Source organism: Urocitellus parryii, chromosome 4 (assembly GCF_045843805.1).
Source record: "Urocitellus parryii isolate mUroPar1 chromosome 4, mUroPar1.hap1, whole genome shotgun sequence".
Taxonomy (NCBI): Eukaryota; Metazoa; Chordata; class Mammalia; order Rodentia; family Sciuridae; genus Urocitellus; species Urocitellus parryii.
Window position 1 is genome coordinate 5,334,207 of NC_135534.1, and position 24,132 is coordinate 5,358,338.

The 24,132-nt window shown below is 40.9% G+C and overlaps 1 protein-coding gene across 13 annotated transcripts in view; it reads right to left on the reverse strand.

Annotated features, from left to right (window-relative positions):
• Ppp6r3 (protein phosphatase 6 regulatory subunit 3) overlaps positions 1-24,132 on the reverse strand; it is a 136,453-nt gene that overhangs the window by 67,695 nt on the left and 44,626 nt on the right. For 12 of the 13 annotated variants that reach the window (XM_026396525.2, XM_077797913.1, XM_077797912.1 and 9 more), the window contains 2 exons: positions 5,974-6,206; positions 608-794 (listed from right to left, as the gene is read on the reverse strand). In XM_026396525.2, the coding sequence (XP_026252310.1) occupies positions 608-794; positions 5,974-6,200 (414 nt within the window). In that variant the 5' untranslated portion in view covers positions 6,201-6,206. The remainder of the gene's footprint in view (positions 1-607; positions 795-5,973; positions 6,207-24,132) is intronic. The other variant, XM_077797914.1, reaches the window with a different exon arrangement.

A 24,132-nucleotide genomic window follows, 5' to 3' on the forward strand; every position in this document is an offset into this window, starting at 1 on the left:
GCCTTTATTAAATGAAAAAACAAAGGAGGAGGAGGAGGGGAGGTGACAGCACTACTAGACAAAAGCTGCAGAGCTGCATGTCCATCTGCATTCAGATGTCTCAAGCTGAATGTTTAAGATTCTTAGAATCAAAGTGAATCACTATTTAGTACAAAGCCAATCACCAATCACATTTGTGGGAAAGCTTTTAAAATTTCATTTGTGATAAAATTGTTGGGGGTTGGGATGGGGGACAAACCAAACAAAGCAACCAGGGCTACTAGGACTTCATTCACATATTCCACTGCTTGATTACAAGCCACAGGGCTATATACACAAATGGGTACCAGTATTCTCAGGCTTCCAAGCACTTGTCAAAAGAGAAAATCATTGTGTGTTAACAAATTAAGAGAAATCTGAGGTACTTAGAATATATCACAGGAGAAACATTCATTAATATGTAAATCAGTATTAAGTCAGTGAGTGCTCACAATGCTTAAGGCTTAAAAATATTCTCATGTAGAACCTGGACTTAAGGCAAACTCGGGACACTACAGCAATAACACTACTGGGGAGCATCTAGAGAATGAGTGGCCCTAATACTTACCTTTTAAAAAACAGTATTTACCTGTTCTGGTTTTCTGCTGATAAGGATACTTAGCACCTTGCTGAAGAAACTAGCGAGTAGTGGGTTCAGAGGGGAATCATTCAGGAGGAAGCTGTACAATTTCATTAGCAAGGATTCATCCTCCCCCAATCGATCATTCATCTGGGAGACATCAGAAGTGAGCAACTCACAAGATATATTTGGATACCTAGAAGAATAGGACATCATACCATGTTAACAGTTTACTTACATTAAATAAAACACAAAGCAGGAAGGCTTCCCAATAGTTTGCAAAGACAACAAAATCATCTACTGGGAATTAGAAAATCATTTTGATAAGTTCTATCCAAACTCTAGATTATAATAAATTTTCTACTTTGTCTAAAATTTGTTTTTAAAACAAGTTTTAATAAGAACACATTTTGCCCTATAAAACTAGAGCATCGTTAGGACTCAAGAACCAAGGGAAATCACACTGCAGGGGTGGATCTTCTCCATTATCACTGAGGGCAGAGGCTAGAGGTACAGCTTTCAGCAGCTTGCTCTGGCACTTAAGCAGCACAGTCCACAAGGGGCTGTGAGGGCCACTGGATTCTGGGAAACGAACACAGCACCTAGTAAAATGACAAGGCACACTGCAGGTACCTGGACTGGCCATCTCCATTTATAGATGGGGTGCAAATGTATTACAAAGTTGTTGTTAGGCTGCCAAGTGCTAAGCTTGTATTACATCTCAAGAGAATACATTGAGCAGGACAATAGGAAACCTCTGTTACAAGGTGAGACGCATACAGATGCCATGCTCTCCACCCGAGCCTTGCTCCATCTTTAGGAATTAGTACAGACACCAAACCAGCTCACTGTCACTTCTTGCTATTCTCTTACTCAGCAGGACACAGGCCCCCCCAAAGCATCAGGACATCTGTTCTGCAACAACTTCTGGCTCTTCCAGAGACCTCAAAGCTTTAAAAATGCCTGCAGCACCTCAATGCCTCTCACCACCAGACCACTCACTCTGAAAAACAGACAAGAGAGCCATGGTTTCCACTCACTCCTTCCACCACCACTATTTCTCCTTTGCTGTCAAAAGTCACAGTGGAAACTCTTCCAGACAGTGCTCTATCTGATCTCTATTCCAATGTTCCTCCTTATCAGGAGCCAGGAGCCATAGCCTCAACTACTCATCAGGGGTGGCAAGCTCAAACAATGACCAGAACAGGGAGGTGACAAAACAGCCAAAAATGGCTGCATGATGAGAGCAAGTAAGGACCATTCACCAGAAAGTGTGTGACACACCTGAGGCATCCAAGGCAAGCTGACAGTTGCCTGATGTGAGGTGCCTGACTCAGAAGCAACCAGCAGCACACCACCAGCCACAGCACCCCCGAGGGTCTCCAGTCAGGCCAGACGACTAAACAGGATGAGAACATCCACAAATGAACTCTTGGAGGAGGACGAAAACATCCCTGGCAGATGTGTGGGCATGAGGATCACATTTCCAAATAACAAACTTCGGTAGGGAATGGTTCGATTAAAGTCTCCCTCACTTTATGGCATAGGCACCAAAGGGGCCATTTCACAAACTCCTTCCCAGGTAGGATAATTCAGTGGTTAAGAGTTATAGCTTTTGAGTCACACTATCTAGTTCAAATTCTATCTCCACACTCACAAGCTTATACCTTAAGCAAGTTAACCTCTCTGTGCCTCAGTTTCTATGTTCATCATAGTATGGCAATGATCCTTATCCTGTGGAGGAGCATACTATATTCAAACAGGCCAGAGGGCCTGGCATAAAGTAATTTAAATGTTTAATGAATAACTGCAGAAATGCTCCTATGAGGGGCTGTGAGGGATATACCATCTCAACTGTCCCAAAGTGAAACTTACTGGCAAATAAAAGATTAATAAAAGGTAGCAGACTCAAGCTGACAGCAAACCCTACACCTGAATGTGCTCAGATTCTGAGCAGAAGCTCCACAGCCGGGCAAGGCACCTTGGAGCTATTCATGTTCCATAGGTGACACGGTGGTGTGAGCTACTCAAGAAGAGTGTATTGTGGAGTGGGCATTACATGGAAGCCCAAGTTCTGGTTCCAGATAGGCTGGGGCTACTGTCTTTCCCTCCCTCCATAATATTCAATAAATCTCTAAGGCACCCAAAGGTGCCCTCCACTCCAACCCTGGGCAAGTGCCCCCAACCTCTCTTCCCTGTAATGAAAACAGAGAAGCAGCTAGAGGACCAGCCCTACCCACCTGACCTACATCTGCACCCCTCCTCCCCCTTGCATGGGGGTGGTCCCTGCTCCTGGAGTCACCCTCCACTTGACCTCCCATCTGCTCCATAATCCTTCCTTCTCTTCAGGACACCCACACACCATCATCTCCATTCATCATCTCCATGTCACCTAAGCTACCCTGCACCTCTCCTGACTCTCGTCTGCCTCAGCCACCACTTGTTCTCCCCATCCCCACCAGAGAAGCCTGCCTGGAGGATTGGTCTCTGCTCCCCCTCAATCACATCAAAGGGCATGCACCAAGGCCCATATTTCCACACTGTTAACTTCAGTGAGTCTTGGGAGCAACAGCACCTAGCCACTGTCCCTCCCTCCTCTCTGAAGTCCACTGTCTGTGGCTTTCAGGGTGGGAGCCCCTCCTGGTTTTCCTCTTGCATCTGGTGACTCCTCAGTCCCTGTGTGGAACTCTGAGCCTTCCCTCTGCCTCAGTTCTGCAGATGATCTCTTCAACTACCTGGTGCTACCCCTTGTCTCCACCTGATACTGACCAGGCATTTCAAACCTGACAGGGTCAAAGCCATATGCCTAACCTTTCTCTGGCATCTAGCCTCAATATTCTTGGCCCTTCCCCTGCCACCCTATACTGGGAAGAGGCCCTTTCAGTTCTAACTTCATAGAGTCCATCAGGAATCTGAACATCCTCCCCAGTTGAGCCACTAAGATCTTTTTCTGTTAATCACTGTAGCCTCTTAACAGGCTGCCCCCAACTCCTGTTTTCCATGGTCTAGGGTCCTAGAACAGGCAGAGGGACCCTGGCAATACTACTTCCTGCTTAAAACCCTCCGATCCTGAGGCTAGGGTTATAGCTCAGCAGTAGTAGAGCACTTGCCTTGAATTTTTAAGGTACTGGGTTCAATTCTCAGCACCACATAAAAAATAAATAATGTGTCCATCTTTAAACAAAACAAAACAAACAAAAAAACCCTCTGATCCTTCCTGTCTCATCCTGGATAAAGTAAAGGTCTGACTGAGCCCAGTAGTTCCATGAGGCCTATTTCTGGGACCACTGTGAACACATCCCTATCCCTCTCTCTCCTCCTGTTCTCCTCCATTAGTGAGATTGCCCCTTCTCTGGCTGCCATGTGGTTCCTGGGGTAAACTAAGGGTTTCTGCACTTACTACTCCCTCTGCTTGGATGTTCCTTGCCAAGCTCCCACATGGCAACCCCTCATTTCCGAATGGCTCTGACCAACTGGCACCTTCCTAATGAGGACTTTCCTGAACGCCCTCCTCCCACACTGCACCTTTGGCAGGCCTATCTTATCCTGTTTATTTTTCTCCAAGGACTTATCCAGCAAAAACTGTGCTAGTGTGGGCCATTCCACTACAATATTCACAGCATAAAATCCTAAACTTGACTGTAATCAATTTTAATCCTAAAAATGTTTTCCATCCCACCTGAAAAACCGCTCTATGCTAATCTAGGTGTCTGAGTCATCCAAGGCACATACATGCTGCTGGTGGCTCTGCCTAGGCCAATGCACAGCAGTGTACTGTTCTGCCCAACTCATCATGTCCCTTCCAAATGGGACTACCCAGAACATCCAGGGTCCATGTGTTCAGGGAGGCACATCTGATCTCCTAGCCTCAAAGACACGTGAAAAAATAGAACTGTCAAGGTTCAGGGTCCCATCATGTGTCATAACTGGCAGGGGAAAGGGAGTACTGATTCCTTTTGCTAAACTAAGAACTTTACATTCTGTATGCCTACTCTTTTTGCAGCTAAAGAACTATTAGCTCCATTCAGCTCATGAGGAAATAGACCGAGACCCGAGATAGGAAAGCCACTTGCCAGAGTTCTCAAAGCTTGTACTAAGGGAGGGTTATGTTCCTTCCAGGTGGCCCAATCACAGGCCTGTGCTCTAGGATCCACAGCATCCCAGCAAGGACAAGCCGCAAGGCAGGCAGTGCTCACCCATGTGCTACTTCACCGTGGAAAGAATTCCAAAGAAGCAAAGTGTCTATCTTTTGAGGGATGACAGTGTATTAGTATGTCTAGTATTAGATTTCTTTCTTCTTTATTAAGGCATTGATTTCTGATTAGAGGCCTTCAGTAAATGCTATGTATCAATCTAAATGGCTGGCAGAGAACATGACATCCCTGAAATACAAGCCATGGGCAATTTGAAGGCATTTACAGTACTATTTTCCTGACGCCATAATCTTCCCAAGAAGAAAATAACAGATGCTTGAAAAGCAGGGCAGAGTGGGGTCCATGACTCTTCCTGTTCCATTAAATTTACTTAATGTATGTCAATGTTTTGTTCCTGAAGGTTCTCTGTTTTCTGGGGGCAGGGAGCAAATGTTTCACTAACATTGGATATGGAGAAATAACCAAAACACCAATACTAACATGCCTATGGAGTACTCACAAAGGGTTTCCAGGGATATATATAAAAGTGTTATAAGCAATGGGGATAAAGGATTCTTGCTCTAATGTGGTCTTTTTTCTGTTTGTAAGCAGATTATACCAGTAATGAGTAGATAAATCCACTAGAGTTATCTGTAGTGTCACTTGTTTAAATATAGCTTTGCTAAGGTTCACAAAGACCCATGCCCTAATCTTCAGGTAACAGAAGGTCAGCCTTTACTGTATCAGCAATGCTCAACACAACCCAAGCTCCAACTCAGACCTGCGGTGTGATCTTGGGCAGTCACGTAACCTCTGGCTTCCTATCAAAGACACTGGTGAAGAAACAGAACTGTCAAGGTTCAGGGTCCCATCATGTGTCATAACTAACAGGGGAAAGGGAGCACCATTTCCTTTTGCTAAACTAAGAACTAAGTAGGGAAAATACTTACTTGAATTGTCTTACTATTTTAAGAAACTGGTCATCACTGTTTAAAAAGCACATTGCTCTTCCACAAAACCTTCTGGGTAAAATTCAGAACAATCTTCGTTAGACTTCTGTGATACGCTGAACTTAGTTGTAGAATGAATTATACGTGTCCCACTATGCCTGTCATTGTTGACCACCATAACCTTCTGTCAATGGCTACAGTGGCTCTAGGGGATTCTTGGACAGCAAGAACTATAATCTTCTATCCCCATTTCACTTAATCCCACCCTAAAGAGAAGTTTGAATTTTCTTACTTGTATCTGATCTTTTCATCCATGTCTTGAGGTGGTTCTTCTATAATGAATGAGACTAAATCTTCGAGACATTCTGCTTTTAACAGAAACTCTATAAGTTTGCGGTTCTGAGCTTTACATTCCTGTAAAACATCTTCCTCATCCATTAACTCCTTCAGTGTTACATCTTCTCTTTCTAGAAGTGTGTCTATGTGGGATGATGAGTGAAGATCAAATTTCCAAAACATGCTGGTCTAAACAAAATGCAGAGAGTAGTTCATAAAATTTCAACTTTGCATATTAACTTTCCATACTTCAAATTTCAGTTCAGTTTTACAATCTAAAATGTCAACTTGGTTCACATCTAAGTAAAATAAATTTTAAACTGAACCTATAAAATGCTTTTTTAATGAATAACACTGGCAGGATTTTTTTTCCCCCTCTCAAAAAAAAAAAAAAAAAAGTTTTTCATGGTTTAAAAAAAAAAGTTGATTTGAAAATGCTCTAAGCTAAAAAAAAACCTGGGGTGTTCTTAACCTGTAAAAGTAACTCATCCACACTTTGCCAGAAATTTAATGATGGGAAAGGCAGAAAGTAAGCCATTCCTGAAGGGCAAAGAACACATTCTCACACAGAAGTACTGTCTTCAGGAACCAATGACAAGTGATGGGGCCTAACTAGGACACTGGAGTATGAAGAAATTAAATCACCACTGTAAACCCACACTTTTAGCCTCTGACAGCTCATGAAAGAACCTGAAATCATAAAATGATAAAACCTGTGCAATTGTTAATATAGAAACTAAAAACTGGAACCTAACTCCGGAAGAACCAGAGGTTACTAGGAAAAACACTTTTGACAATCAAATTTAAAATAATCACTCCACAATGCCACATGTATACTCCTTCCTCCAGTTCATCTCCTCCACCCCCCCACCCCCCACCCCATACACAAGGAAAACATGTTTCTTTTCTTCAAGTTACAAAGAATAATAATAATTTTAAAAAGGCACTCAGTTGTTACAAATGGAAACATGAACAGGGGGCCCACAACTCAATCTAATGGCTATTAGGATGAGGTGACCTCAAAGGCTACTTCTGGCCCATAGGTAAGAAGATGATAGCAAGAATCAAAGTCTTCAATAGGAACAGGACCATTTCAAAGCCACTACTGTCAAAGATGCTCACTGCAGAATTCCTAAACCTGAGTTCTGTAAGACATACTTATGCCACATAACCCCAGTCAATACCGTGGCATCTTCTGGTGCTTCCCTTCCTACCCCGTCAGTGTCCCCATTATCATCATCACCAAAAAAGCATGCCCATATTCACAGGGGATTAACAAGAGTCCTCGGTAAAGGAAAGGAAGGTCATAACCTATGAAAAAAGCACACGTATTTTTCTAAATATATATTTTACTAAATCTACTCATATTAGCTCAGGTAGGAACTTATCCTGATTTGATGCTCTCATGAACATCTGCCCCCAAATAATTTTTTAAACAATAGAGATCATAGAGAGCAAAACTTAATTACACAGCTGGTCAATCTGATCAATCCAGAATTAAAAAAGAAAAACTACACCAAGGCATGTTACTCCAGATCTGCAAAGGCATATCCACTTCACAAGATGGGCTGCTGAACACTGGACTTCACTGGTAAGTATATGATCATAATATTCAAAATATGACGGTTTAAAGGAAGCACAAAAAAGCTCTGTAACAAACAAGTTTTAGATGAAAATATCATGAAATATAAAGAGCATTATAAATCATCTCTGTTTAAAAAATCTTTTCGTACTTTCATGGAGTCACGGCAATATGCTCAATCAATTAGCAGCAACAGCACTGATACTGTTTTCAGATGAGCAGTCGCCACACTGGTTCACCCAGCTGAGACTCTCAACACCTCACTCATGAAGAATCCACACGGGGGCTGCCATTCGACATGAAGCTCCATGGGATAACACAACGCAGGGGCTACAGTGTGGGGCACAGCCATCTCTTTCCTCCTAGCAATTAGGCTGGTAATTATGTGCAGACAACATCACAGAACATGCTGGAGAAGCACAATTCCCATAGAGATTATATATACTCGCATGCTACCAAGCAACCTTCAGGATGGGAGCAGGAGGGCATCCTATAAGGCTATTGCTAGTGAAGGAAACATAACCTGCTTCTACAATTATTGAAGAAGTGGAGCAAAGGTGACATACAAGTAACAGGAAAGGAATTTTTGGGAAAAGGTCAGTGGACATAAACCTCGGACATAAATTTCTTTTTGTTTTCAGATTTGTGGGAAATGGCAAGGAAAAAAAAAGTTTTCATGCCATCTTATCCTAGTAAAACTGACAAACAGAAAAAAGAAAGACAAAAGGATACCAAAAGGTAAATACAATTGAGGCAAGGGGTGAACCCTGTTTTACATTCCTATGAAAAGGAAGGAAAGAAGTTGTCCCTTTTTGGAGGACACAAAGTAATACCATCTACAATGCTTCTGCCAAAGTAACGCAACTCATTTATCTGGGAATTCTTAAAAATCAAACTCTTTTTTTAATAAGTGTATTTTTAATCATTCTTCCCCATACCTAGTATTAGAACTTGCAATGACTAAATGAGCCCTGAGCGGCATAGTGTCCTGAAACAGGAGCATGTGTGTCCCTGGCTGGCTGACAGACTCTAAGCATGAACTAACCTGCACCATCTTGTAAGGATATAAGTGAGAGGAAGGCTCTAGTTTAGCTAAGTAGCAAAATCACCTTGAAGAATTCCCTCCAAAAAAACTAATCATTTATATCAGGTCACCTTGTCTCATCATGAAAACTCATCATGAATATTTTGGTCCTAGGATGTCTGCAGATCAACTACTTCATTTGACTTATTTTAAATACTTCAGCAAAACAAAGGTCCTCATATAAAGGTATAATGATACCACATACATTGAAACACTTTCATACATATGTCCAGTGTTATCAGGTCAGAGTATAACTCAAGTCTGAAAGTCAAATTTCTAGTAATCTGATACATTCTACACATGAAGTCAGAAAAAAGGCATAGTTAAAAATTTGACCTGAAGACTTTAAAAATAATTTGATCTCATTTAAAAAGTACTAAGTCTTTTTTTTGGGGGGGGGATCCTATACATTGTTAAGAGTCTGTAAACAAGTCAGGATGGCGCCTGGCATTTTGCCAGAGGGAGTGGTTTGTGAGGTGGCGCCAGCAAGCCATTAAGTGTGGAGATTCCTTATTGGTTGACTGATCTATCTAGTTTATGTTAATTAAGATAAGCTGTGTGGAATGTATATATACCCCTCCTGTCCTACAATAAACAGCTTCCACTCCTGCTATATCAATCTACACAAGTTGCTTGTCACCCCCCCCCCCCCCCCGTTATTTTGCTGCAGCCGGACTTCGACAATACATAAAGGCAAAGAATTATGAAAAGTACTAAGAAAAACATCAAAAAAAAAAAAAGCAAATTCAATAAAATACTACTAGCTACCTAAAACAAGATACATTAATCAAGTAAGAACTAAGAATGTCTATAAACCAGATAGTTATAATATGAATTAACATGATTTATCTACATCCAGTAAAAACTTGATTTCTAAAATCTTAACTGTATAAAGGAAACTCAATAAATACTGGATAATTAATTAATCATAATAAACTAAGGAGTTGGCAAACCCAGACCCAATCCAACCCACAACCTTCCAGTTAAAAATAGTTTTAACGTTTTTATTGTTTTTTTTTTTTTTTAGAGAGAATTTTTAATATTTATTTTTTAGTTCTCGGTGGACACAACATCTTTGTTGGTATGTGGTGCTGAGGATCGAACCCGGGCCGCACGCATGCCAGGCGAGCGCGCTACGGCTTGAGCCACATCCCCAGCCCCAGTTTTAACGTTTTTAAAGAGTTGTTTTAGAGAAAAAAGATTATGTGACAGAAACCATCTGTGGATTGCAAAGTCTAAAATATTTACTACTGGATCCTTTACAGAAAAATGTGATGTCCACTTTTGCACCAAAGGGAGAAGCCCCCACTGACACCTGCTTTCTGCCCTTTCCTGAATCCACCCACAGCTCTCACCTCTGCACCTGCATGCAGACAGCAAGCACTCTCTACTCTTCCCCTGGAGCACTCTCCTAGGCAGTTCCCAACTGCCTACAACAGGAGGACAGGTTTCCTCCAAGGTACCATGAACCATAAAACCTCCACACTCTTTCCATCTAGCTGGATAACAGTGACCAAAAGGGCCCTTAAGAATGAAACTGGTCCCAAATTCCACTTGGTAGAAAATTGCCTGCCAATCTGAGCACTGTGCCCAGGCTGTTGGAATGAGCTGGAGCAACATTCCCGGCAGCAGAGCCATCCTTACATGGCCCTGTGCTCCAGCTGATTGACCCACATGATGACCCAGGCCCTCCAATCACCCACCCGTGACTTTGTGTTTTACTACACTTATTTTGAGCACAAGATTTAAACACCAGGAAACTTTTTTTTTTCCTTAAGCAATTATTAAATGACTAATTCCCTTTTTTCCCTCAATTATCCTAAGCTAAAATAGCATTTTTTTTTTCAAATCCCAACACTCTGAAAATGACATTTCCACAGTGAGTTCTTTATATTGGCATACCACTAACTCAAAATCAAAATGTAAACCACAGTAGACTCTGTAAACAGTAAGTATTTTACCTTTTAGCCAAACAGCAAGTGACTGGAAACAAATGACACTGGTAAATTAGTTACTGCTGACTTGGCACTTGCTTCTATTTGTGCCCTTTGAAGTAGAAAGAAGCAACTACAAAGTTCAACTGCCTGCACTGAGGTCAAATGAAGTCCTTTAAAAAATATTACTCTGGGATGGGGATGTGGCTCAAGCAGTAGCGCGCTCACCCGGCATGCGTGCGGCCTGGGTTCGATCTCAGCACCACGTACAAACAAAGATGTTGTGTCCGCCAAATAAAAAATGAATATTTTTAAAAGACAAAAAATAAAAAATAATACTCTGAGATTTGTAAGTCTAAGAGAGTAGGAACATAAAACAAGTATGCTTTGGTAAAAATGAATATACTTTAAATGCATGCCCTAAACTTACAGTTATCTAGGATTTAGGGATATTTAATTCCATAAAATAAACCAATCAACAAAACAAGTTTGGTGAAACCAAATCATCCTCCATCTTTCTTCAAAATCCTAGAATTGTCTTATTAAGTTAGATGGCAAAGTTTGAAAATGAGCTTTTTTTCAAAGGGGCTGGAAGTTTAAGGGAGCAGATCCCTAGGCATCACCTATTACTTGATGCCACACAGGATGACCTCTGCTGTTTAGAAATCAGACTAGTAACTTCAGACTAGTGAAAAATGACATCTTACACAAAATAGGACAAAATAAAATGACATCCTACACAAAGTAGGACACAATAAAATTCACCTCAGATCAAGCATGTTCATGAAAGATCCTCTGAAACTACTAAAATACTTTTATGATACCAAAACCTTCCCTAGAGTGAAAACTGGGGCAAAGTCCCTTTATTTTCAAGCAGTATGTGTCCCTGGGAGAAAAAGTGTTCCCCTGCCTCTGACACAGAAACTAGATGGAGAGTGGGTAAATTACCTGCAAGAGGTATAACAAAACATCAGTACTGCCACAGAACTCACTAGAAGACTGCTAACAGAGAGCAGGGGCGATACTAGTTTATGCAAACAACCTCTAATCACTTGTTTTCATCAAATAAACACTTACCCCCAAATCTTTTCAGGCCTCCTATCATCTAAACAGACCTGGATTCCACTGCCAGGTCAACCACTGGGCTAACTCAGAGGCCCTGGGAAAGTCATCAACCTCAGTACCTCACCAAATCATCTGGTGATGGCAATGAGCAGCTGGGACCTATAAGCACTTGGCATGGACACGGACAACAGTGCCATCAGGGGGCTTTAAAGCAAAGCTTTCCAAGTCTTCACAGGCACAGGAACCAGCCCAGGGTTTTGAAATAGTGTTCAAATTCTTCCTCAGTACAGCAGGGCTCCAGACTGAGATTCTATCTCTCAGATGCTACTGATGTCATCTCATTAAGCCACTGCTGAGCAACTTAACTCACACAGAAATGACCAAGGATCATTTTAGTCTTCACCTTCAAAAACTGCAGTAAGCATATTCAAATATTTACATAACCATGAAAAATATACTAAGCAACTGTGTTATTTATTTCAGCAACTCCCTCTGGATAAGCTTATGTAAGTGGGTTTTCCCCCAAAAGACAGAGGCCCAAAAACATTCTAAAGTTATGTACCATGAGAACGTATTAGTTTCCCTGGAAATAGAACTGCTTGTGGTCCTACCAACAAATGAGCAGCAAATATGGGAATGACAAGGAAGAAGTCTAATGAATTTCAAATTCAAAAATCTCACTGCCATACGAAGTTGCTGTGCTTAAATTTAGTAAATTTCTATCCAACTAAGGAGCAAATATATTCTGCTAAGCCTCCAGTTTCCAGTCTACCTGAAATACCTGTAACCCAGGACTGGCTAGACCAGAACAAAATATTCCAAAATTCCAAAAAAGACTGAAAGATTATGATGAATTTTGAGATATCAATAGCAAAGCATTAAAGCAAGCACTTTTAAATGTGGGGCCCTGTGAGACTACACAGGTCATACACCCATAATGCTAAATCAGTCTATAACATTGCAGGACTGGTCCCACCGGAATCTTTAAGATTCCAAATTCAAAGTGAATATCTGATATCATTTGCCAGATTTGCAATACAGTGCGTATTTCCAGTTTAAAGAACTGCAGTTACCTAAACATATGGAGAACAAATAAACAGCACAAAAATAGGAGAAGCAGCTGCTTCTGCCCAAATAACACATGGGAAAGACCAAGACTTCAAAATGTATCAGAAACTTTTAATACTATTTCTTAAAATGTTCTATGAAGGGAATATTTTGAAATACACACCTTACATGATTTTATGTACACAAAAGCATGTGAGCACGTTATTCATGCTAAAATTCCTATATATCCCAATCCCTTTTCAGTCCTCCTCAGAGGCCCTTTCTCTCAGAATGACACTAGCTCCTTGTATCACCCAAGCAAGGCCTACCTAGTAGAAATAGCAGGTAAGAGCTGCGTGGTTGCTGTGTGCCTGTAACCTCAGTTCCAAGGGAGGCCAAAGTGGGAGGATCACTACAGCTCACCAATAGCAAGACCTTGTCCTTACAAAAACTAACCCTCAAATAGAAACAAAAACCAAGGTTAAAAAAGAAAAAGAAAAATGAAAGAAAACTGGTGAAACTCCAGTGTGTATTTTACCCTTAAGCAATGCAATTTAAAATGTTGAAACAGAGTCTCAACAAGTTGCTTAAGGACTCACTTAGCTGCTGAGGCTGGCTTTGAACCTGCAATCTTCTGCCTTAGCCTTCTGAGCAGCGGGGATTACAGGCGTGTGCCTCTGTGCCTAGCTAGCAAATTGCAATTTGGACTGCTCACATTTCAAATGCTCAAGATTAAAACATGGGTAGTGGCTACAGCTTTACACAGAGCAGGTTTAATTTTATTCTACAATCATGGTTCATTTTAATATCATCTTGATATTAAAATGATCCCCCCATCTATTTCCACAGTCTGGGTTAATCATTAACAACATTTTCACAGAAGGGCCAATATGGCCTAGATAGGGAAATGTTATAAGCTACATTTTCCCTTTCCTTTAAATTAACGATATATATGAGAAATCATGTATATTCTTAAAATACAACAACCCGGGCTGACAATTTTTTCAATGGAAAAAAAATCATAAGAAAACAAAAAACTAGCTGGGTACAGTGGTTCATGCACATAATCCTAGCAGCACAGGAGGGTCATAAATTTGAGGCCAGTCTCACCAATTTACCAAGATCTTGTCTCAAAACAAAACAAAACAAAAAGGGCTAGGGATGTAGCTCAGTGGTAAAATACATCTGGGATTCAATCCTGAGTACCAAATAAACCAACCAATCACCCCCCACCAAACTTTCTCATCCTTTAATATCTAGGCTAGTATAGCAATAAGAGGAAGTTTTCATTCTTTATCTTGAAATAATGGAGAAGGCTAGATCTTGAATAAGGAGGGATACAGCTGGGTCATTACTGGTTTAGATTAAACTAGTCAAATTTAAAAATAAATACATGTCTTGGTCTGGGGATGTGGCTCAAGCGGTAGCATGCTTGCCTGGCATGAGTGCAGCCTGGGTTCGATCCTCAGCACTACATACAAACAAAGATGTTGTGTCTGCTGAGAACTGAAAAATAAATATTAAAAAATTCTCTCTCTCTCTCCTCTCTAGAAAAAAATAAAAATAAAAATAAATACATGTCTCTGAGAATTTATTCTATTTTATAAGCTAACTCAAAAACAAAGAGGAGGGGCTGGGGTTGTGACTCAGAGGTGGAGCGCTCGTCCAGGTTCAATCCTCAGCACCACATAAAAATAAAGATATTGTGTCCAATTATAACTAAAAAATAAATATTAAAAAAAACAAACAGGAACAAAAAATGCTCAGGCCTTTCAAACATGTTGGGAAATAATGACATCTGATCAACGGGGGGTGGGGGGTCGGTAGTGGATCTAGAATCCTTACTCATCCTGGGAAAACCGAGTCCTCATGGCCTCCCTTAGGATCCAAAACAACTTGCTTACTCCACAAGCAGCAGACACAGTTACACCAGCCCTCTGGCTGAGTTTACAAGCAGGCTGGGAACAGGATGTATTGAACAAACCAAGCTACTGCAGAGTTGTTCTTGCTGGCTCCTCCACTCAGGCAGTGTTCAGACAACTGAGTCTCAGCACTCTCCTAGGATCTGATTCACACATGCAGGGAAAGGGAACTTTGTGAAGAGTGTGACAAGATCCAAATGAAAAGTTGAACTCAAGAAGGGTGTGGTGATTGCTATTGCTGTGCTGAAAGCAGCCTGTAGCTAACAGGACAGGGAGGAAAGTATCTATAAATAGAAGAATGCAGAGTCACTATGATGGCAGGCTACCTCTCGGTGTTGTAAGTTAATGATAAACTCTTCCCCCTGACAGCAAAGTTTCATGCCAGGGAAATGTCATTTTCACAAGAGGCAAAAACAAGTAAAAAGAGCCTGCCTTTGAAAGTAGTTATCACAAAGTAAGAAAGGAAAAGACCATAAGACAACTAGAAAGACCATGTTTAGTAAAGGTGTCAATATTATAAAACTAACCAAGCTCACACCTCCCCCCACTAATTAAAATCAAACACCAGAGTATCTGCTAGAAACAATTAATTTCTTTAGAGGGCAAAACAACTTAGAGCCAGTTTCATTTTATTTGCTCTGCCACTATTTCCAAAGAACATGTCAAAAGCAATCAGCTTTGTACCACCCAAGTATCTTTCCCAGTTTTCATTTGTTACTTCTTTGATACTTGATATTTTGGCTGAGAACAGTAGGAATCAGCCCCACTTAATATGTGCTTTGTTAAACAATAGGTGCTTTTTAAGTAGCAGTGTTCACCCAACTGGTCCCTCCCCACCTTGAAAAACACAGTAAAATTGAAAACAGAAAAGACAGACAAAGGAAGCACAAACTCCAAGCTCATTCCTCAGCAAGAAGCTCTATGGAGGAGAGCCCAGCCAAAAGAGTTCATCAGTCATGAAGTCTAAGTGCAGACTCAACATGTAGACATAATTTGGTGGGTGACAGAGAAGCATCAAGTATTCCAGGACTTGCCTGAAAGCAAAGAGGACAGAAGACCCAGAAGCCTTAAGAAATTCACAGCAGGGAGATGGCCCAAGGCCCAGGTGACAAGGAGAAGTGACCAGATGACAGGAATAAGTTGGCAATGCCAGACCAAGTCTCAGAGAGCTGTGCATGAACGCATAGCACACACACCAAAGGACTGCTGCAGAAGCAGAGACAGAACCGGAGTTCTAATTAAGAGAGATGGACAGTACACCATCTATGGCAGAGACCAAATGAAGGGTCTTAACCACACAGAAACAACTGAGAACAGGAGCAGACAGCAGATTCCACAGCAGCTGTGCCAAGTGCTCTCCTCAGATGTGTTCCTACAAAGGAGAAGAGACAGAGAAATGGGTATGTGACTGCCACGTGGGATTCGAAGGTAGCAGCTAACGGAAAGACTACTGAGGGAGTGCTGGGGGCACTGTCTGCCGCACTAAGCCACCTTCACAGAGGGCACAGGCAGAGGAGGGCACAGGCCAGAGTCCAACCATGTGACAGCTTAGAGGGACCATCAAGAGAAGTGGGTAAGATCCTGCAATGGCCTTTACTTTGAAAAGCAAGGTCATCATTTGAAATTTCATACTAATGGCCATTCTTCCTCCAGTGTCGACCATGATTCCTCTTCCTCAAAGGCTAGTTTTTGCTTTTTCTTCATTCCTAAACAGCACCTTGGTATCAAATGAGATAAGTTTATGGCTTGCCTTTGGAATTCTAAATCTCCTGGAAAATATATAAAGCTCAGAAAGCAATTACTTGGTCAAATACACTGCTGAGATGCTAAGAGCAAGGAAAAAGGGATAATCTTATCCACTTCACTTTAGTGACATGCACACAATGCAGTCCAGATACTTCAGTGGGTGAGGCAGGAGAATGGGTGAGGCAGGACAATCCCTGGAACTCAGGAGTTCTAGGCCAGCAAAAGCAAAAGAGAGACCTCTTCTCTTTTTAGAAAGGAGGGAGGGAGGGAAGGAGAAAGGCCAACTGGCAACCTAGAAAAATCCAGACTTACTTTTGTCAAGTAGTTCACATTAAATTAAGCACAACAATATGTTCCTCTACAAATTCTCGTTATGAAAGCTTGAATGTATACTCATGCACCCTACCACAGGGTCACATTATGAGAAACACCATTAGGCAATTCTGTCACTGTGCAAACATCATGGACTATGCCTTTACAAACTAAGGAAAAAAAGAGGGAGGAAGGGGAGGGGGGAGGAAGGGGAGGGGGAGGGGGAGGGGAGGGGGAGAGAGGGAGAGAGGGGGGAGGGAGAGAGGGGGGAGGGAGGGAGGGAGGGAGGGAGGGAGGGAGAGAGAGAGAGAGAGAGAGAGAGAGAGAGAACACTATCACATTAATTTTGGAATTATAACCAATACCACAAGAGAAGACAGAACTGGCATACTGGTCTCATAAATGTTTTTTTTTTAATTTTAATTTTAGATGGACACAATATCTTTATTTTTATGTGGTGCTGAGGATCGAACCCTGGGCCTCATGTATGCCAGGAGAGTGCACTACCACTTGAGCCACATCCCCAGCCCTCAAAAATATTTTAAATAGCTAGGTGTGGTGGCATACATGTGTACATGAGACCCATCCCCCACATAACAAAAAACTTAAAAAGAAAAACCAAAAAATGAGCTAACAATCAAGTTTATTTTGGAATAACCAATTTTATATGAGAAAACAGAAAGGGCATATGCCTTTAATCCCAGCTACTTGGGAGGCTGAGACAAGAGGATCACAAGTTTGAGACCAGCCTTAACAAGACTGTCTAAAAAATTTTTTAAAAAAGAACTGGAATGTAACTCAATGGTATAGCACTTGCCTAGCATGTATGAGGCCCTGGGTTTGAGCCTCAGTACAAAAAAATATATAAGGCACTGTTTTTAGCTTTAGCTATTATGATCAAAATTCCTTGTCTGGCCAAATGGATCAGCTTATACATAATTAAGTATTTCAGCTGTCTCCACAGTCCCTAGACTAGCATCAACAAACCATCAACCTCACCAGGCACAGTGGTGCACGCCTGTAATCCCAGCAGCTCGAGAAACTGAAGCAGGAGGATTGCAAGTTCAAAGCCAGCCTCAACAACTTAGCGAGGTCCTAAGCAACTTAGTGAGACCTGGTCTCAAAATAAAATACAAAAAAGGATTGGGAATGTGGCTCAGAAGTTATGCTTTCTTTTGTGATTACTGTATAGTCTGCAACCTAACAGGCATGAAAATTACAGTCCAATCATGAACTGTTGAGACTGCACAGGAATAAAAGTTCAGAGCAAAAAATATGAGAACTGAATATTTCCTATGGTCTTTAAAGTTTTTTTATGAAAAACCATCTTCAGTCTACTCTAACTATTCCACAATAACATTATCTATCTTAACATTGTGACTTTCTACTGAAGATGGAAACATGATTAATGATTAATCGTGGCTACCAATTTTTAAATACCTACAATGCTGCCAAACTCCAGGCTTCCTGGTTTCACATACACTTAGATACTTCACAACCCTTGTAAGATGGCCAGCCATGGTGGCACATGCCTGTAATCCAGTGGCTCAGGAGGCTGAGGCAAGAAGATTGCAAGTTCAAAGCCAGTCTCAGTAATTTAGTGAGGCCCTAAGCAACTCAGTGAGACCCTGTCTCTAAATGAAATATAAAAAAGGGGCTAGGTAAGGGCTGGGGCCGTAGCTCAGTGGCAGAGTGCTTGCCCAGTTTGTGTGAGACACCGAGTTCAATCCCTAGCATTACATAAACAAATAAAATAAAGGCATTCTATCCATCTACAACTACAAAAAAAATAAAAATTTTAAAAAAGGCTGGGTGAGATGACCTAACCAAAGACCACAGGTAATAGATATGGGACCAGAATGGGATCTCAAACCCAGGACTAACCAGCTCCAAAGAATATGCTCCTCTCATCACACCACACTACCTCCATCAGACCAGGGTGAGAACAGCTGTTGGGTAATCCACCAAAGTAGCAACCAAGAACATGCCCTCCCTTGTCTACGGCAGGCCAGCCTGCATGTGCACTCAGCCTACACAATTGGAAAACTGGTCACAAAATGTGACTGCAATGGCAGAAATCATCTTATAATCCAGTGGCTCTGGGGACAAGATCGTAAACAGAACCACATGTCTGCCTACATGGGGTAGAGAACCCTTTCACAGACAAGATGGCTGGGCAGCTTAGCCTGAAGAGCCTGGGCAGTGGCTCAGGAGGAACTCAACCCTTGTGGCCAGCTGCTCCATTAGTACTGAACTACAGAAAGGCTAAAATACATAGAAAAAACAAAGCCAGGTAGGGTAGTTAATGTTCAATAACAGATTCAACATTCAAAATACTGTTTGGCATGATGAAACTAAGAAAAATGTTTTTAACATGGATAAATGTAACATCCTTTTTTTCTTTTCTTTTTCACTTTTGTTACCAGGGACTGAACCCAGAGGCACTTAACCACTGAGCCACATCCCTAGCCCTATTTTGTATTTTATTTAGAGACAGGGACTGAGTTGCTTAGTGCCTCACTTTTATTGAGACTGGCTTTGAACTTGCGAACCTCCTGCCACAGCCTCCCAAGCCACTGGGATTATAGGCATGCACCACTATACCCATCATAAAGTCCTTTTGAGATTAAAAAAGAAAGAAAAAACTTAAAAAAACAAGATGGGTGAGAAAACAGGCATAAGAAAACTGATAAAGTAAAAGAAAAAATCTTCAGATTTTAGTTGGTTGTAAGCTCAACAAAATTGTATTATGATATGACTAATAAAGTAACTTCAGAATATAGCAATAAATGGGCTGGGGTTGTGGCTCAGTGATACAGTGCTTGCCTAGCATGTGTGAGGCACTGGGTTCAATCCCCAGCACCACAAAAAAACATTAACAGATAAAATAAAGGTATTGTGTCCATGTACAACTAAAACAATATTAGAAAAAAATACATAGCAATAAATGAACCATATCCAGGACCATGGGAGATATTAATCCCATTCTAGCCTATTCTGGGCAGACAGTACCATGCTGGCAGTACTACATCAAGTCAGGTAATACCTTATCCTGTTCCAAAGGAAAATGCAGAGACCACCAAACTAAAAGAGACAATGGCAACCAAAGATTATCTGACTGCTGAGAAGAATTTTGCCAATAAGTCAGAGATTTAGGGAATAATTAACCAAAGTATGCATACCCTCAACACTTACCTTATCCAAAAGTTATAATTAACATCCGGGGTGGTAGAAAGACTCACCACTACAGGATAAAGTAACTAGTTTTGAATATATTAGAGTTCCTTTATACCATCATGTGTAAAAGAAGAGCTACCATGTCCAGAACCCAAGGACAAAATGAGAGCCACGAGTGAAAGGAGGAGGATCGTTGGTGAGTAGAAGCAGAAACTTGTTGAAGACAGGGCTCCCACTGCTTGCAAGGCCACTCTGCTGGAGGTGCTCTACTTGGATGACTCTCTAGGGCAGGAGGAAAACTGTACTAAATGATCACCATGCGCTTCTCAGGTCCACTTGATACCAAAGGTACAACATGAACACATCTAGATTAAATTAAAAAAACAGAAAGGAAACTTCCATACAATCCACCACTCCTACAACTCTAGTAATAAACAATAAAGGATGAGGTAAAGAAAATGACGGTGAAAAACAATGCCAGAAAACTTACGAAAAGACAAAGATAACAGAGAAACCACTGAGAAGTCTAATATTCAAATGAAACGAATTATAAAGAACATGTTATAATCTACTACCCCTTTAGAGCCAAAGAAAGAAGGGAGGGAGGGAGGGAGAGAGGTGAGTGGCAGGCAAAAGGCAAAAGCAAATAGAAAATTTCCAGAGTTGAACAAATGCGGCTTTCCTTAGGACCTGCAAAGGCCACCAACAATGCATGGTGGGAAAGATCCTCTCAGGCACAGGGTGGAATTTCATGGCAGCAAAAACAAAGTATCTAAACATTTCTAGCGAGAGGAATAACCCCACAAAACACAGTGAAAGGACGGAAAATCAGAATACTAGCTTCTTCCAATGACAACTCTACAGAGAATATTTCCAGACAGGGAAAGTCTGAAAATCTCTTCACCCTTTCTCAGCATGTGCTTCACCAAAATGAGGCCAAAACACTTGAAATCAGGGATCTTAAGACACATAGAAACAAAACAACTTCCAGAAGAAAGGTGAGAGGAAACACCAGAAGCTACAGAAAAGATCAAGAGCAACCAGTGCAGAATAAGGCAAGAGACAAGGGGTTCTGGAAAGGATGTGTCCTGGGGGGAGATGGATTGACAGTGTTGGATTATCTGACTGCTGAGAAGAATTTTGCCAATAAGTCAGAGATTTAGGGAATAATTAACCAAAGTACGCATACCCTCAACACTTACCTTATCCAAAAGTTGTGATTAGATAAAGATGCAGGAAGGAAGAAGCTATGCATTTAAAAGCTAAATCCTCCTTCTCTTCACAGCTGGAAGTGGAATCCATTAGAAATAGCTGTAGAGCTGTAGAGCTGGGCACAATGGCGCACACCTGTAATCTCATGTGGCCTCGGAGGCTAAAGCAGAAGGATCCCTGATTCAAAGCCAGCCTCAGCAACTTAGGAGATCCTGACTCTAAATAAAGTTATAGATGGACATAATACCTTTGTTTTATTTTATTTTATTATTTTTTTAATGTGGTGCTGAGGATCAAACCCAGTGCCTCACATAGGGTAGGCAGGTGCTCTGTAGACCACTGAGCCACAATCCCAGCCCACCGCTTGAAATTTTAGCCCACAAATAGTCCTTGTGAAGCCACAAGCAAAATACTTTCAAAGCTGAGAACAGACAAGTTAAAGCAGAATGTGCTACACCTGAATGTGGGAAAATTACATATAAAGGAGAAAAAAGCTGTGGCAAATTCATGTAGAGAGCTAAAAAATGCTTAGCTGAGCAAATTTATAAACCCTAAACATGCTAGGTGTTCAAAGCCCATGGCTACTCTTATCAATGTTAAGTGAGTACGGGAGAGTTCTAATCCATCGCATGTTGGTGAATCAGTAGTGTCAATGATGCACCACATCACCTTCGTGGACTCGACTACCACTAGTTCTGACTTAGCTCTATCATACATCATACAGCTGCTTAATGGCTTATCTGTGGTAAGGTTTCTTGTGGATTTGTCCAAGTTCAAAGCCAGGATTGAAATTTTTCTGACTTAGAAGAACAGCCTTCAACCACAAGTACTAAACGTTGAATGCCTACGGAAATTCAGCTTTGCTGAATTCATGGCATTTGTGTTTTCTACTGCAAGTTACAAAGTAAAACAGTGCTAACACATAAACCTTATTCTTCAGAAATACCATCAGTTCATAAGGAGAGTTAAGCTGCTCCATGTAGTACCTATGCCATCAGAAGTTAAAGTAAGAAATGATTCCTTTGGGCTGGGGTTGTGGCTCAGTGGTAGAGCGCTCATCTAGAATGTGCGAGGCTGGGTTTGATCCTCAGCACCATATAAAAACAAATAAATAAAAAATAAAGGTATTGTGTTCAACTACATCTAAAACAAAATATTTTAAAAGGAAAAAAAGAAATGATTCTTAAGTCCCTCACAAATTTGCAGCAGACATGATTTCTAAGCTCAAACTACTCTAAGTGGCATTTATCAGACCCTAGTGTAAGGGGGGGAAAATTGCATATTTTAAAATTCATTTAGTTGTTCAACTGAGGAGCCTTCAGTTAACCTCCAATCAGAAGTGACTGATTCACAAAGCAATGACGTGCTAAAAAGCAAAACTCAAAAGAATCTAACATTTGAAGTAATGAGCACACTCTCCTGAAGGCATATGCTTGGAGACCAAATGTGACAGTACTTATCTGTAAAAAGGCATTTTCAAAGATAAAGTATATAAAATCTTTTCACCCATCATAGTAATAGAAGAGATACAGATTTGCAATAGATTTTGATGAGAGAGCAACTCTGTGAATACCAAGTAAATACCAGGTAAAATGTTACCCCCCCACCCTTAAAAAAAAAAAGAATTCCAAATTCCAAAAGAGCAACTCTGTGAATACCAAGTAAATATCAGGTAAAATGTTATCCCCCTATAAAAAAAGAATTCTAATTTCCCTATTAATAGATCTATATTATAGAAAATTGAACAATTATATTTTGAATCTCATCATTTAAAAAGCCTGTGAACATTTCCCCTCCTGTTATATAAATACCTTCATAATATTACCTCCCTCCCCTTTTTGGTCCTGCAAACCCTATAATACTTACCATTTAGCCCTCCTACAAGATGTTGGTCCACACCTCTAATGCTGTTCTACTTTAGGAATCCTTCTTAACCACTTGGCACTGACTCTAGCACTTTTGGAAACAGCTAGGTGATTCTCTAAAAGTGTCCTCATCCTAGGAGGGGAAAAAATGCTGATGCACAGAGGTGAGTGAAAGGAGAAAAAGGAAGAATATTAAAAGTAAGGAACTGTTCTAAAAGCTGCCAAAGCTAAGGACCTCTGTCAGCAAAGAAAATCAAAAAGGAGGGAGACAGGGAGTAAAAAATTCTCAAAAAGTATTATCCTGAGAAACGTCTTTGAAATTTTAGATCTTACTATTAAATTGTCAGTGATTCCTATTATGTAAAAAGTACCAGAGACATAAAGTAGAATTTAAAACTCCTTGCTGTCAAAGTACTTAAAATCTAGTTAAAACCAATCTTAAAACAATTTAAGATGCTCTAAGAGTTCACAAAGGAGTATCATAAAGGACCTGGAACAATTCAGAAAGACTTGACCAAAGAAAGGGGGGGGGGAAGAAAGTTGAGACCTCAAAGATGTGAAATCAAATACAAAAAAAAAAAAAAAAAAACAAGAAAACTCTTTGAGAGAACATGGCAAGAGGTGGATAAATACATGAACAGAATTCTCCACACAGCATTCATACAGGAGAATAATGTGGAGACAAGCTGGAAAACTGATCTGAGGACCAGGTGTCAGAGTGTCACTATATGAACACATCAGAGCTTGCCAAGGTTGAGCAGGACCATTTTGTTTAGTTTTTCTAAAATATTTACTTTGTAGTTGTAGCTGGACACAATACCTTTATCTTATTTATTTTTATGTGGTGCTGAGGATCGAACCCAGGGCCTCGCACTTGCTAGGCGAGCACTCTACCACTGAGTTGCAATCCCAGCTCTGAGCAGGACCATTTTGTGAGGGGCAGGGAGGTCATACACAAAGTGGCATTCTTCATGCCTAGGAAAAAAAAACTCACCTGCAGAGACCTGTTACAGAAAAAAAAAAAAAAACTACAGATCTCCTAAGGTAATAAAAATAAAGCCTGACGTAGCTTCAGAGTAGTGGAAATCGACAGAAAGAACAGTTGCAAGAGTCCCCAGTAGGGGCTGGGGATGTGGCTCAAGCGGTAGCAAGTTCGCCTGGCATGCATG